This window comes from Euprymna scolopes, chromosome 33 (genome assembly GCF_053919585.1).
Source record: "Euprymna scolopes isolate OS-2025 chromosome 33, ASM5391958v1, whole genome shotgun sequence".
NCBI lineage: Eukaryota > Metazoa > Mollusca > Cephalopoda > Sepiida > Sepiolidae > Euprymna > Euprymna scolopes.
In genome coordinates, this window is record NC_136514.1 from 64,794,367 (window position 1) to 64,809,272 (window position 14,906).

At 34.5% G+C, this 14,906-nt stretch overlaps 1 protein-coding gene across 6 annotated transcripts in view; it reads right to left on the minus strand.

Moving 5' to 3' along the window:
- The window catches only part of LOC145258276 (stress-activated protein kinase JNK-like), a 432,258-nt gene that overhangs the window by 23,833 nt on the left and 393,519 nt on the right, over positions 1 to 14,906 (minus strand). For all 6 annotated transcript variants that reach the window (XR_013864086.1, XR_013864087.1, XR_013864085.1 and 3 more), the window contains 2 exons: positions 10,809 to 11,119; positions 8,253 to 8,316 (listed from right to left, as the gene is read on the minus strand). Coding sequence is in view for 3 of the 6 variants with exons in the window: in XM_080116278.1 (XP_079972404.1) it covers positions 8,253 to 8,316; positions 10,809 to 11,119 (375 nt within the window). In the remaining 3 variants the exon portion in view is untranslated. The remainder of the gene's footprint in view (positions 1 to 8,252; positions 8,317 to 10,808; positions 11,120 to 14,906) is intronic.

Here is a 14,906-nt window from a genome sequence, read left to right on the forward strand (position 1 = left end):
CTTGTCCTGCCTTGATAGAGTTCAAAATAGACTTCGTAGCCTCGTAGGAGATGTCCTTTTCTCTTCCTTGCAACCTCTATCTCACAGAAGAGATGTTGCGAGTTTGTCTCTGATGTATCGTTATTTTCATGGAAAGTGTTCGACTGAGCTTCAATCTATGGTCCCACCTCGCAAAACTTTCACAAGAAACACTCGTCTAGCTGTAAACACTATCAATAATTTCCCCCACTCTTTATCTGTGCCTAAACCTAAACGTAGATTCCATGAACAAAGCTTTTTTATTAGAACTGCACGCCTGTGGAATTGTCTTCCATTTTCCTGCTTTCCGGCTGACTACAATATGGTTGTGTTCAAGTCTAACGTAAATAAGTTCTTGATGAGCCGTTCCATATAAGTTATCAAATTTAACAAATTTTCATTACTAATGATTATTATATTGTCCAATTTCTACTGTACACTCTTCAACCCTTATCCTTGAGTGGCCTCTTGGCCTTGATAATGTGTTGATACCTATGAAAAAAAAAAAAAAAAAAAGTCCAATGTGAACAAGTTCTAATTGAATCGTCCCCCTAAGTAATCCAAGTTACAAAATTCCCACTGTTTACTATGCTAAAATCACAATGACTAATGTATACCTATTAACCCTTATCCTCGAGTGGCCTCTGGGCCTTGATAAGTGGTGATACCCATGTAAAAAAAAAACAAAAAAAAAAAAGATGCATTTTTTTCTTGCTTATTTCTTTTTCTTTCTAACGGATACATTTTTATTCTTGCTTATTTCTTTTTCTTTCTAACAGATACATTTTTTTCTTGCTTATTTCTTTTTCTTTCTAACAGATACATTTTTTTTCCTTATTTCTTTTTCTTTCTAACAGACACATTTTTTTCTTGCTTATTTCTTTTTCTTTCTAACAAATACATTTTTTTCTTGCTTATTTCTTTTTCTTTCTAATAGATACATTTTTTTCTTGCTTATTTCTTTTTCTTTCTAACAGATACATTTTTTTCTTGCTTATTTTTTTTTCTTTCTAACAGATACATTTTTTCTTGCTTATTTCTTTTTCTTTCTAACAGATACATTTTTTTCTTGCTTATTTCTTTTTCTTTCTAATAGATACATTTTTTTTCCTTATTTCTTTTTCTTTCTAACTGATACATTTTTTTCTTGCTTATTTCTTTTTCTTTCTAACAGATACATTTTTTTTCCTTATTTCTTTTTCTTTCTAACAGACACATTTTTTTCTTGCTTATTTCTTTTTCTTTCTAACAAATACATTTTTTTCTTGCTTATTTCTTTTTCTTTCTAATAGATACATTTTTTTCTTGTTATTTCTTTTTCTTTCTAACAGATACATTTTTTTCTTGCTTATTTCTTTTTCTTTCTAACAGATACATTTTTTCTTGCTTATTTCTCTTTCTTTCTAACAGATACATTTTTTTCTTGCTTATTTCTTTTTCTTTCTAACAGATACATTTTTTTTCTTGTTTATTTCTTTTTCTTTCTAACAGATACATTTTTTCTTGCTTATTTCTTTTTCTTTCTAACAGATACATTTTTTTTCTTGCTTATTTCTTTTTCTTTCTAACAGATACATTTTTTCTTGCTTATTTCTTTTTCTTTCTAACAGATACATTTTTTTCTTGCTTATTTCTTTTTCTTTCTAACAGATACATTTTTTCTTGCTTATTTCTTTTTCTTTCTAACAGATACATTTTTTTCTTAATTATTTCTTTTTCTTTCTAACAGATACATTTTTTTTCTTAATTATTTCTTTTTCTTTCTAACAGATACATTTTTTTTCTTAAATATTTCTTTTTCTTTCTAACAGATACATTTTTTTTCTTAATTATTTCTTTTTCCTTCTAACAGATACATTTTTTTTCTTGGTTATTTCTTTTTCTTTCTAAAAGATGCATTTTTTTTCCTTATTTCTTTTTCTTTCTAACAGATACATTTTTTTTCTTGCTCATTTCTTTTTCTTTCTCTAAGTAAATCTGACGACCTAGTCCACAAATTCCAAAATTTCATCATGACAAGTTTCAAGAAAAAATACACGATTAAACCCGGTTCTCCAACTTCCAATGTAGACCCCTACTACCATGTCTCCTCCAACATCAGGGGTCTACGTTCTAACCTTCCAGAGGTTGAAACCCAATTACAGGAGACTAAACCAGACCTTTTATTTTTAAGTGAAACTGGCATTGGGCAGGCTATTTCCCTAGAAGTGTTCGCAATTAAAGGATACTCTAACTTAACTTCTAAATCTGACCCCCAAGATCGCCATGGGCATGGAATATGTGCCTATATTAAAGATAGCTTTCCACGTGGTAGGGACATCTCCAGGGAAGATCCTAACTTACCCTATATGTGCTTCCGGGTTGCTTTAGCTCACACTACAGCATTTTTATTTACTGTCTATCGCCCTCACAACAGCGGAGTTACTATCTTTAAAAGCATATCTGAGAAAATTGACCAAGTCCTATCTGCTTATCCTTCAGCTAACATTCACGTATGTGGAGACTTCAATGTTCACAACGTCGAATGGTTGACCCACTCAAACAAGACCGATGATGAGGGGAGGTTCTGTCATGATTTCTCCATTGCCTATGACCTCACTCAGATTGTTCAGCAACCCACCCGTGTGCCCGACAATGTCGGCCAGTATGCGAGCCTACTAGACCTTTTTCTCACAACTTGCCCTGAACTATGTTCAGTTTCTGTTCTGTCGCCTCTTGGATCTTCTGACCACTCTGCTGTATCAATTAAGATAAAAATGAAATGTAATAAGTCCCCAGACGTACCTCTTCATCGTACAGTATATCGATACACTAAGGCTGACTGGGATAGCTTCCGTACATTTATAACTGATCTACCTCTGCATTCCATATTTAAAAAGGATGTGTCCTCTATAGTATTAGACCTGACGGAATGGTTAATTGTAGGTATTGACCGTTTCATACCCTCTAAAAAGTTTCAGCAAAAACCTAACAGCCAGCCATGGTTCTCTCCAGAATGTGCTGCTGCCATTGCGCACAGAAATCACTTTTTCCACTGTTTCCAACGTAATAGATGTATGGAAACTAAAGCCGCTTTCAGGACTGCCAGCAACCATTTTAAGAAAGTAATAAAGAGCGCAAGACGGTTGTATGCTCAATCTGTTAAGTTCAAAGTAGCCGAGCAGCGGCTTGGTTCCCACCAGTTTTGGCAAATAGCAAACAGAATTCTGAACAGAAGCGTGTGCTCCATCCCAACTATCATCAATGGACCTGAGGTAATCTCGCCAGCATCAGACAAAGCCAAACTCTTTGTCAAGAACTTTGCAGCTAATTTTACCTTTTGCGATCAAGGCCGCCAACCCCCAATATTTTCTCCTGTATCTGAAAACACACTATGTGATATACGTATATCTGTACGTGATGTTGCCAAGCTAATCAAAAACCTTGATTCCAGTAAAGCAACTGGCCCGGACGGTATTCCAATTATAGTACTCAAAAAACTTCAACCTGAACTAGCGCCCATACTTACAAAACTATTTAAACGTTGTCTTAAGGAGAATAGTTTCCCATCTCCCTGGAAAATTTCATCAGTATGCCCTGTATTTAAGAATTCAGGTGATCGCTCATCCCCCTCTCAGTACAGGCCAATAAGTCACCTGTGCGTCATGAGTAAGTTACTGGAATCTGTGTTAAATACAGAAGTAATCAACCATCTCAACAAAAATAACCTTCTTAGTGACACTCAATATGGTTTCCGTTCTGCTAGATCTACAGCAGATGTGCTTACAGTTATATCTCATAGGATTAGCAAATCTCTCGACGGAGGCAACCTTTCTAGGGCAATTGCTCTTGACATATCTAAAGCCTTTGATAGGGTATGGCATAATGGTTTACTTCATAAGATCTCTAGCTATGGTATAGCTGGAAATGTCTTCTCAATTATTAAATCATTTCTTTCTGATAGGTTCATAAGAGTAGTAGTTGAGGGGCAAAAATTAGAAGCCCACAGTATTAATGCCGGTGTCCCTCAGGGGTCCATCCTGGGCCCAACTCTTTTCCTGATCTACATTAATGATCTTCCAAATCATATCCTTACATCATTTGTAGACATTTATGCTGACGACACTACCATTTATGGTAGCACATCTAAGACAGTAAACGACCAAGTTCTCTCCAATTCTCTCTCCTCTGATCTTGAGTATGTAGTACAATGGGGAAAGGAGTGGCTGATTACTTTTAATGCATCTAAAACCAAGCTTCTCTCTTTACATCATCAACATTCTGATCCCCGTCTGGCATCAATTGAAATGAATGGCTCTCGTCTTCAGGAGGCCTCAAGTTTTGACAAGCTTCTGGGCTTGACCATTACTCCTGATCTTAAATGGAACACGTACATCAAATCTGTTGCCAAGGCCGCTGGAAAAATGGTGGGATCTTTCTATCGATCCAGTAGATATCTCACTGCTGATGCAATTCTCTATCTATATAAGAGCCAGGTACGTCCAAGGATGGAATACTGTTGCCACATCTGGGCAGGAGCTGCTAGAAAGGACTTGTCCTGCCTTGATAGAGTTCAAAATAGACTTCGTAGCCTCGTAGGAGATGTCCTTTTCTCTTCCTTGCAACCTCTATCTCACAGAAGAGATGTTGCGAGTTTGTCTCTGATGTATCGTTATTTTCATGGAAAGTGTTCGACTGAGCTTCAATCTATGGTCCCACCTCGCAAAACTTTCACAAGAAACACTCGTCTAGCTGTAAACACTATCAATAATTTCCCCCACTCTTTATCTGTGCCTAAACCTAAACGTAGATTCCATGAACAAAGCTTTTTTATTAGAACTGCACGCCTGTGGAATTGTCTTCCATTTTCCTGCTTTCCGGCTGACTACAATATGGTTGTGTTCAAGTCTAACGTAAATAAGTTCTTGATGAGCCGTTCCATATAAGTTATCAAATTTAACAAATTTTCATTACTAATGATTATTATATTGTCCAATTTCTACTGTACACTCTTCAACCCTTATCCTTGAGTGGCCTCTTGGCCTTGATAATGTGTTGATACCTATGAAAAAAAAAAAAAAAAAAAGTCCAATGTGAACAAGTTCTAATTGAATCGTCCCCCTAAGTAATCCAAGTTACAAAATTCCCACTGTTTACTATGCTAAAATCACAATGACTAATGTATACCTATTAACCCTTATCCTCGAGTGGCCTCTGGGCCTTGATAAGTGGTGATACCCATGTAAAAAAAAAACAAAAAAAAAAAGATGCATTTTTTTCTTGCTTATTTCTTTTTCTTTCTAACGGATACATTTTTATTCTTGCTTATTTCTTTTTCTTTCTAACAGATACATTTTTTTCTTGCTTATTTCTTTTTCTTTCTAACAGATACATTTTTTTTCCTTATTTCTTTTTCTTTCTAACAGACACATTTTTTTCTTGCTTATTTCTTTTTCTTTCTAACAAATACATTTTTTTCTTGCTTATTTCTTTTTCTTTCTAATAGATACATTTTTTTCTTGCTTATTTCTTTTTCTTTCTAACAGATACATTTTTTTCTTGCTTATTTCTTTTTCTTTCTAACAGATACATTTTTTCTTGCTTATTTCTTTTTCTTTCTAACAGATACATTTTTTTCTTGCTTATTTCTTTTTCTTTCTAATAGATACATTTTTTTTCCTTATTTCTTTTTCTTTCTAACTGATACATTTTTTTCTTGCTTATTTCTTTTTCTTTCTAACAGATACATTTTTTTTCCTTATTTCTTTTTCTTTCTAACAGACACATTTTTTTCTTGCTTATTTCTTTTTCTTTCTAACAAATACATTTTTTTCTTGCTTATTTCTTTTTCTTTCTAATAGATACATTTTTTTCTTGCTTATTTCTTTTTCTTTCTAACAGATACATTTTTTTCTTGCTTATTTCTTTTTCTTTCTAACAGATACATTTTTTCTTGCTTATTTCTTTTTCTTTCTAACAGATACATTTTTTTCTTGCTTATTTCTTTTTCTTTCTAACAGATACATTTTTTTTCTTGTTTATTTCTTTTTCTTTCTAACAGATACATTTTTTCTTGCTTATTTCTTTTTCTTTCTAACAGATACATTTTTTTTCTTGCTTATTTCATTTTCTTTCTAACAGATACATTTTTTTCTTGCTTATTTCTTTTTCTTTCTAACAGATACATTTTTTTCTTGCTTATTTCTTTTTCTTTCTAACAGATACATTTTTTTTCTTGCTTATTTCTTTTTCTTTCTAACAGATACATTTTTTCTTGCTTATTTCTTTTTCTTTCTAACAGATACATTTTTTTCTTGCTTATTTCTTTTTCTTTCTAACAGATACATTTTTTTCTTAATTATTTCTTTTTCTTTCTAACAGATACATTTTTTTTCTTGTTTATTTCTTTTTCTTTCTAACAGATACATTTTTTCTTGCTTATTTCTTTTTCTTTCTAACAGATACATTTTTTTCTTGCTTATTTCTTTTTCTTTCTAACAGATACATTTTTTTTCTTGTTTATTTCTTGGACTAAACACCCACAAAGAAACTTTAAACATAAAATCTTATCATTTTTTTACTTTTTGATGGACATGAACACTTATCAAGGCCACTCGAGGATAAGGGTTAAAGAGTGTGCAGTAGAAATTGGACAATATAGTAATCGTTAGTAATGGAAATTTAGTGAATTTGTTAACTTATATGGAACGGCTCATCAAAAACTTGTTTACGTTGGACTTGAATACAACCATATTGTAATCAGCTGGAAAGCAGGAAAACGGAAGATAATTCCATAGGCGTGTAGTTCTAATAAAGAAGCTTTGCTCATGGAATCTACGTTTAGCTTTAGGTACAGATAAAGAGTGGGGAAATTATTGATATTGATTTCTGCTAGGCGGGTGTTTCTTGTGAAATTTTGGCAAGGGGGGACCATAGATTGGAGCTCAGCCGAGCACTTGCCATGTAAATAACGATAAAGCAGAGACAAACTAACAACATTTCTTCTGTGAGAAAGAGGTGTCAGGGAACTTGGTCAGTTACGGTCTTAGATGTGCTACCATAGATAGTAGTGTCATCAGCATAAATGCCTACGAATGATGTAAGGATGTGATTTGGAAGATCATTAATGTAAGAGAGTTGGGCTCAGGATAGACCCCTGAAGAACTCCAGCATTAATACTGAGAGCTTCTGATTTCTGCCCATCAACCACTACTCTTATGAATCTATCAGAGAGAAATGATTTAATAATTGAGAAGATATTTCCAGCTATACCGTAGCTGGAGATCTTGTGAAGTAAACCTTTATACCATACTCTATCAAAGGCCTTTGATATGTCAAGAGTAATTGTCCTAGAAAGGAAGCCTCCATTGAGAGATTTGTTAATCCTATGAGATATAACTGTAAGCACATCTTCTGTAGATCTAGCAGAACGGAAACCATATTGCGTGTCACTAAGAAGGTTATTTTTGCTGAGATGGTTGATTACTTCTCTATTTAACACAGATTCCAGAAACTTATTCATAACGCACAGGAGACTTATTGGCCTGTACTGAGAGAGAGATGAGCGATCACCTGAATTCTTAAATACAGGGCATACTGATGAGATTTTCCAGGGTGATGGGAAGCAATTCTCCTTAAGGCAACGTTTAAACAGTTTTGTAAGGATGGGTGCTAGTTCTAGTTGAAGTCTTTGGAGTACTATAATTGAAATACCATCAGGGCCGGTTGCTTTACTGGAATCAAGGTTTTTAATTAGCTTGGCAACATCACGTACAGATATTTGTATATCATATAGTGTATTTTCTGATATAGGAGGAAATATTGGGGGTTGGCAGTCTTGGTCGCAAAGGGTAGAATTAGCTGCAAAATTCTTGGCAAAGAGTTGTCTGATGCTGACAATTAACAATTTGGTTCAATTAATAATTTAATAACCAAATGATACTATAACAATGAAATGTAACTTTTAAAATCATAGTTAAGAAATAACTTAAAAAAAAAAACAGTTTAAAAAAACTAGCAAAACAAAAAATCCTTATTAGATAAATTAATAAAATAAGCAGTAATAAAAATTAGTAAAAGGTAATTTAGTGCAGAAAAAAAAAATTGTAAAATTAATATTCATATGGTCTTTTATATTTTTTAATGAATACTTTTGAAAATCCAAAATTTGTGGAATTGTACAACTGCATGTATAATACAAGCTGTGTGTAAATGTAGCGAAAATAGTGAAAACTGGAATCTAAATCTATGATTACCTTTCCATTCTTCTACAGAGTGTTCTCTCTCATCTACTGAATGATCATAAGGTCCTGGAGCAGGCTGAAAGAGACATGAGGAATATTTTATATTCATTATGTTATACTTGATATTGAAATGTTATTAGCATTAAAAACAAATAAAGCAAAGAGAAGAAAAAAGAAAAACATTTGTATTTTGTATAGGAAACAAAATACAAAGATTTTATAAAAACATTCATCATTATAAAAATCAGAATCTCGTTTTACTGACAAATACTTTAAAATTAAAAACACTTTTTTCTTATAAAAGATGAAAGTTGTATTTATTTACAGAATAATTTTGATGAAAATCAAAAATGATCTGTAAATTGCAATTGTTCAGTAGAATCTGTCACATGCTATTTAGAAAGCAAAACAAGTATATCATATCAAAAGGTACATAATGAAATGTCAGGTATGTAATGATTGCATGATGTTTACAAGGAAGTTTTTAGTAAATACTGGAACAGACATCAGGCGCTCTGGTTTAATGAGCACTACAGCATACTGATCGTAGTGCTGAAGAAAATTACCTTTGGGAGCAAAAACTTCCCATATTTATTTGTTCACCTGAAAAATTGCATTTTCCACAAGCCATTAATTTCAATCTAACTCTGTCATTCTAGCATTGATATCTGTGTAGTTTGCCATTCACATAATTTCATAGTCACAATAGATCTGCAAATAATTCTGATGCTAACAGTTTATGTTGTAATGTTGCACAATATTGTGCCACTAATCTGCCATGTTTACTGATCTCATCCAATTCTTCTGTTTTAGATCTTTGTATCGCATATTATTACAACACTTTATTATACAAATGGACTTGATACAAACATGGAGCAAATAATTTAAAATTCATTATCAAAATGAAGAAGGACCCAATCAAGTGTCTCAAACTTCTTTAACAAGTTCATGAAGAATATGCAATATTGTAGCCAGTCAATGCAATGTGTGGCTTCTCACTTTTTCAAATATCTGCAAAGGAACTCATTTTGTCACTGTAGAAGAAATAAAAAAGCCACTGTGATAAGAGCAGGTTAACGGGATACCTGAAGGAGGATAACTTTGTTACGCATTTTCGTTGGTGTCAGAAAAGAAATTAGAAGTATATTAACTCCTTGAAGGATTATCCACCTTGTGCCCCAATGATATTATCAAGGTAACAAAATTTTTTGACAACCTCAATAACTTTGCCATCCACACATATTTTCTTCGGATCTGAGTTCACATTTGTCTTACACTTCTTGCACACAACTTAGTTATCCTCTCTCAACCTACTTATAATTCAACTTCATTTCTTGTATATCCGATGCTTACAAGTACCACAGAAAACTGAATTGTACCAAAAAACTCTCTTATTACAAACTAAACATGGGAATTTTCTTCTTTCCAAGAGATTTCCGACTGATCTATATTTTTGTCCTGGTAACATTCACTTTTAGACTTTTACTTTCCATAGCTTCCTCCAAGTTTTGAACTTGACAAGTAAACCTGTATTGAGTCATCAACATCCATTTCTTCTGGATAACCAGTGCAGAACAATGCCTCCAAAACACAGATGAAAACAACTGACTCAATACAGAATCCTAATGCGATACGACTTTAATGTTAAAGTTTTTACGAAATGTGCTACTCATTCTAATATGACTTTTAACATGGCTTGAACAACCTTCAGACAACTCGTTTGTCTTTAGTTTAAGTAATATCCATCAGACAAACTCGGCACTCCACACTCACAAAATCAAAATAATAACTCCTTTTTTTTACCGAAGTATTTCTCTTGCATACAATAAATATAGCACATGTGATACTTTGCCAGACATAAAACCAAATCGTATTTCATCAATGCCTTTCTAACTTCTTAACTGCTGTTCAATTGTATTCTCTTAATCACTTTCAGGACTTGATCCATCAATTTTAAACCTCTGTAATTACCTCTAGCAAAATGCACTTTGTGACTATTTAATTTTTATCATTATTATACACAACTATAGAGAAAGCAAAAATAACTTGCAGATTTTAATATACATTAAAAAAAAAAATTTGTGAGAAAATTAGTGAAATATGACTATGATTATAGCTAGTTTCAAATTGAGACTTACTGAAAATGGTGATTGAGATGGGATAAAACTCATAAATGGCAAATTTATTTTTCTTTTCATTTGTTGTGAAAAAGAATTTGTCAGCTACATCGGTGCAGCGTTGGATGTAAAACTGATACAAAATCATTTTCGTACAACGTTGATATTGCATGCTTCTGGTCAGCTACACCAATCGCTCCTCACATAATGGCCCTTTTTGTGTTTGAGATCACTGAATTAGAAATTCCATCGAATACCATTAAACATTAACTCCAGTAAAATAAAAATTGAAATCGCTTTAGGATTGATAGAGTCAATGTTAATTTTTTCACCTTTTTAAAATCATTATGTATCAATATGCCAAGAAAGATGAAGACAAAGAGAGAAACTCCACCAATCTAGAGGTTCGGGATGGGGGGGGGGGGTCTGGGATTTTTCACATGTTACTTACTGCATTTACTTCGCCTTCATCATACCACACATTAATATAAGGATGCATTAATGCCTCATCAACAGATATCCTTCGTTCGGGGTCAACAACCAACATCTTGGACAACAAATCTCGGGCTACAGATGCTTGTAGACCTTGATGTTCACGACTGTCAGAAGGAAACATACAGTCTGCAAACAAGATATCAAAGCTGTAGCCTGTAAACCGAGGACGGTTTTCTACATAGCTTCTAACTGTAGGCTGCAATCTACACATGAAGTCTTGAGATGGCGTTCCTAATTGTTGGATAATCTTATTCCACTGATCTATATCTGTAGACAAGAATAAAGGAACAACAACAGAAAATAGATTCAGAGACATAAGAATATATTATATACAATAAAAGAATATAAAGCATAAGAAATTATGTCAACACTGAAAAGAGGAGATAACACTGGTGAAGTGGATGGAGAACATGATATGTCTGTATTCATAATCCTATTATGTTTCTAAATTTTTTAGATGACGATTAAATATTCATATTATCTAGATTCTTTAGACTACTGTTCTCATCTTGAGTGTCCTTAACACATTTAGATTTATGGTGATAATGACACTTAAGATAAAAACAATAGTCCGAAGAAGTCAAATAATACAAATCATAATCCAGTTCACTAGGAATGTTGGCAATGTTCATAAGGTCTTTCTTGTAAGTACCTGATTATAAAAGGAATTGGGAGCATTAATGAATTGTGTGGATCATGCATTATGATAAATTTCAAGATAAAACAGTGCGTACAAAGCTGAGGATTAAGTTAAAAAGTGTAGAAGGTTTATAATAACATTGGATACAATATGATCATGTCACCATGTCATGAGAAAGTTTTTATTGAATCGATATTTAGGTATAGCAAAGGTCATTTGAACTATTAGAGGATGCTGTAGAGTAACCGATGTTGAAATAATGCCATACTATTTTTTTTATATAGTGTGTGTGTGTATGTCAACACTTATAATATTGGTGAATTTTAATAATAGGCAATTTTTTAATTTTATCTAAAATTCTATGTGTTGTATAGTCTCAGGACCCCTATGTTGAGAACAGTCGTAATTAGTAAGTTCCCTGCTGCAACAAAAACCCAGTAGCCGTCTCTTATTGATCGTCTAGTTGTTTAATTTCTGGTTGTTATAGTAACGGCTAAGACGACAGAGTTATTTCCCCCTTGACTGTGCATTTTTCATTTCTCGACTTTCTATAGCTGTCATACCTGTCAAAATAAAGATTCCGGCGAACCCGAATTTGAGATGCACACAAAGGTTAGACGTAACTCAGCATAACAAATCAAGACGTAAGACACACTGGCTTTTCATATAAAAATATATTTTGTTTTCAAATTATATTTTTCGTTTTACACAGAGATTGTCAATAGTTCAAACTTTAACAGTGTGGCTTACTGTTCATTTCAGTGATGGAGAGGGGTGTGTGGAAACGTTATACTCTCGACAGTCGCACGCTTCCTAACTCTTTCTTCTTCTTCTTTTCCTCTCTTCTCTCCTCCTTCTTCTTCTCCTTCTGGTTAGATTCCAAAAATCACTGCTTATATTTACATGATTTTGGCGTGTTTTTTTTTCCAATCCACGATAATAGAACACGTGTTCTGTTGGTCACGTTTTGACAATTTTTCGCCGCCTCCAGAATCATCGTGCGATTTATCTTCAGCTGACCGACACGTGAATTTATCACTCATGCTAAATTCTATACATTCCAGAGTTCCGAGGAATGTCACGTTTCCTTGTTTTCGTCGTCTGATTTCTCTGTTTACGACGTAAGCACTTTCTCGTTTTGACTAGTGGACAATCGATTATTCGATGCCCACTCTTTTAAATCTTTTATTAAAGAAGTTTTTTCTTTTCAGTTATGTATCGGACGGTTCCAGCCACCCATTACATAACACCCCTCCATTAACCATTTTTTTTTTTTTTTTTTTTCAATCGTCTATCGGTCCATCGATATTTCCAATAATGTTTTTAATGTCACAATTTTTTTTTCGATGGATTCCATACAAATACAAAATAAAAAAAAATAATAACCAAAACATAATAATAAAAAATAAAAAAAATAAAATAGCAACACAAGAAAGCACAAGGTCTCCCTTCGGTATAAGTGCATCGTCCGCACTTAACAGCGAAATATATGCTGCAACTTTACTCGTTTTACCGAATTGGTCGATTTGTCCAATATTTTCCACTACCTCGGCCCTTTAATTAATTGACTAACATTTTAATTACTTTTTTAAAATGTAGGCAGCATATCATACAAAATTTCAACCAGAACGCCAGGATCCTAAATGTTGGTGGCAACTCCGAACTCCCTATGATAAGGATTTTGCCTAACATCGACAGAGTAACTTTCTTACCCAGTCCAAACATCCTGCTCTGCGCTCCCGACCCGCAGCTTGATTATAACTTGAGTTCCCAACCCTTGTGCTAGCTCTAGCTACGGTTGGCTGGTCCCTATTATCATAATCAACACCGCACGACCTGGGCACTAAGTTTAATATATCGTCCTCCGATATCTCATTAATTTCCTTAGCCCGTTCAGCCGTCATGCTGCGTGTTATTATTTTCCGTTCCATCAACGGGACCCTGTTTTCCTGACTTGGGGATTTCCGTTGATGGCGATAGCTCTGTTGGGGATAATTTTCTTCCTCCCCACCAGAGGATTCCCTATCGGTACTACTATCCTCTACCGGTGCTGACAGGGTAGTTTTTCTACAGCCCTCTTGCTCGTTGGGGATATCTCATTCCTCCGGTTCTGCTTTTCGGAGGTGTTCCCCATGGGCTTTCGTTACTGCCCCTGTCAGTTGACTCCTAATCCTATACGAGACTGGCCCCGTCTTCTCTATGACTGCATAAATATGGAGACCATCTTACGTCTAGCTTTCCCTTTTTCCTATTATTTTTATAATAAACTAAATCACCAACTTGAAAATCGACTGCTTTCGTTTTCTCGTTGGCCCTATCTATCATTTTCTTCCTAGCTCTCTTTACATTGTTTCTGACTAATGTAAAGGTCCGATGCATGTCCTGCAGAGCGATCTCATGATCCTCTTCCCCGTAGTAAATTCTACGCGGCCTCAGTATGTTGTCTAATGGCAAGACAACGTCTCTATTATAGAGCAAGTAATAGGGGGAGTACTTCGTTGTTTCGCTGACATGAAACCTTACAGCAGCCAGCATCTGGTTCAAGTACATGTCCCACGAACGGTCATTGTCCCCTATTTTCTTTGCTAGTACGTCATGCATCGTCCTATGGAATCTTTCTATTTTCCCGTTACTTTGCGGGTGGTAAAATGAGGTGGTCACGTGATCAACATTAAGCTCTTCTAACGCCCTTTTCATGATCCCATTGACGTTCTCCCGTCCGTTATCCGTAAGTAACTGCAATGGTGCACCAAATCTCAGAAATATTTCCTCAATAAGAGATGCACCACTATCTCTGCCTTTTTATTAGGCACAGCGAAAGCCTCAGGCCAACCACTATACATGTCAATGAACGTGACTATGTATTGATTGCCTGACAAAGTCCTCGGATAGGGTTCGGAAATATCCAATGCAATCTTAGCAAAAGGAAAAGAAGGCATGTCGGTCTCCTGCATTTGAGGTTGTTGCTTCCTCAAATTTCTGGTCTAGCATGGGACGCATTTCCCTATGTGTTCGTTCACCTTCTTGAACAAACCCGGCCAGAAATACTTCTGTTTAATGGCGTGAAACGTTTTCTCCACACCCATATGACCATTCTCATCATGGTATTGTTTCAATACCTTCATCCTCAAATGTGACGGAATATATAATCTAACTAATGGATCGTCGTCGGGTTGCGATAAATAATATACGATATCGTCCATTATGATGTACTTTTTCTTGGACGTTTTACCGCTCCTCACCCGTTTCTTTAATTCGACGATCTGACTATCGGCGTCTTGTTCTTTACACATATCCAAACCTGATAGTGTAGGACGCTCGCTTTCTACCGGTGAGTCTTCGTCATCCTTATGCGATACAAACTCTCTTGGTTCAAAACGATTCGAGTTTATCACACTCACCGTGTAATTCCTA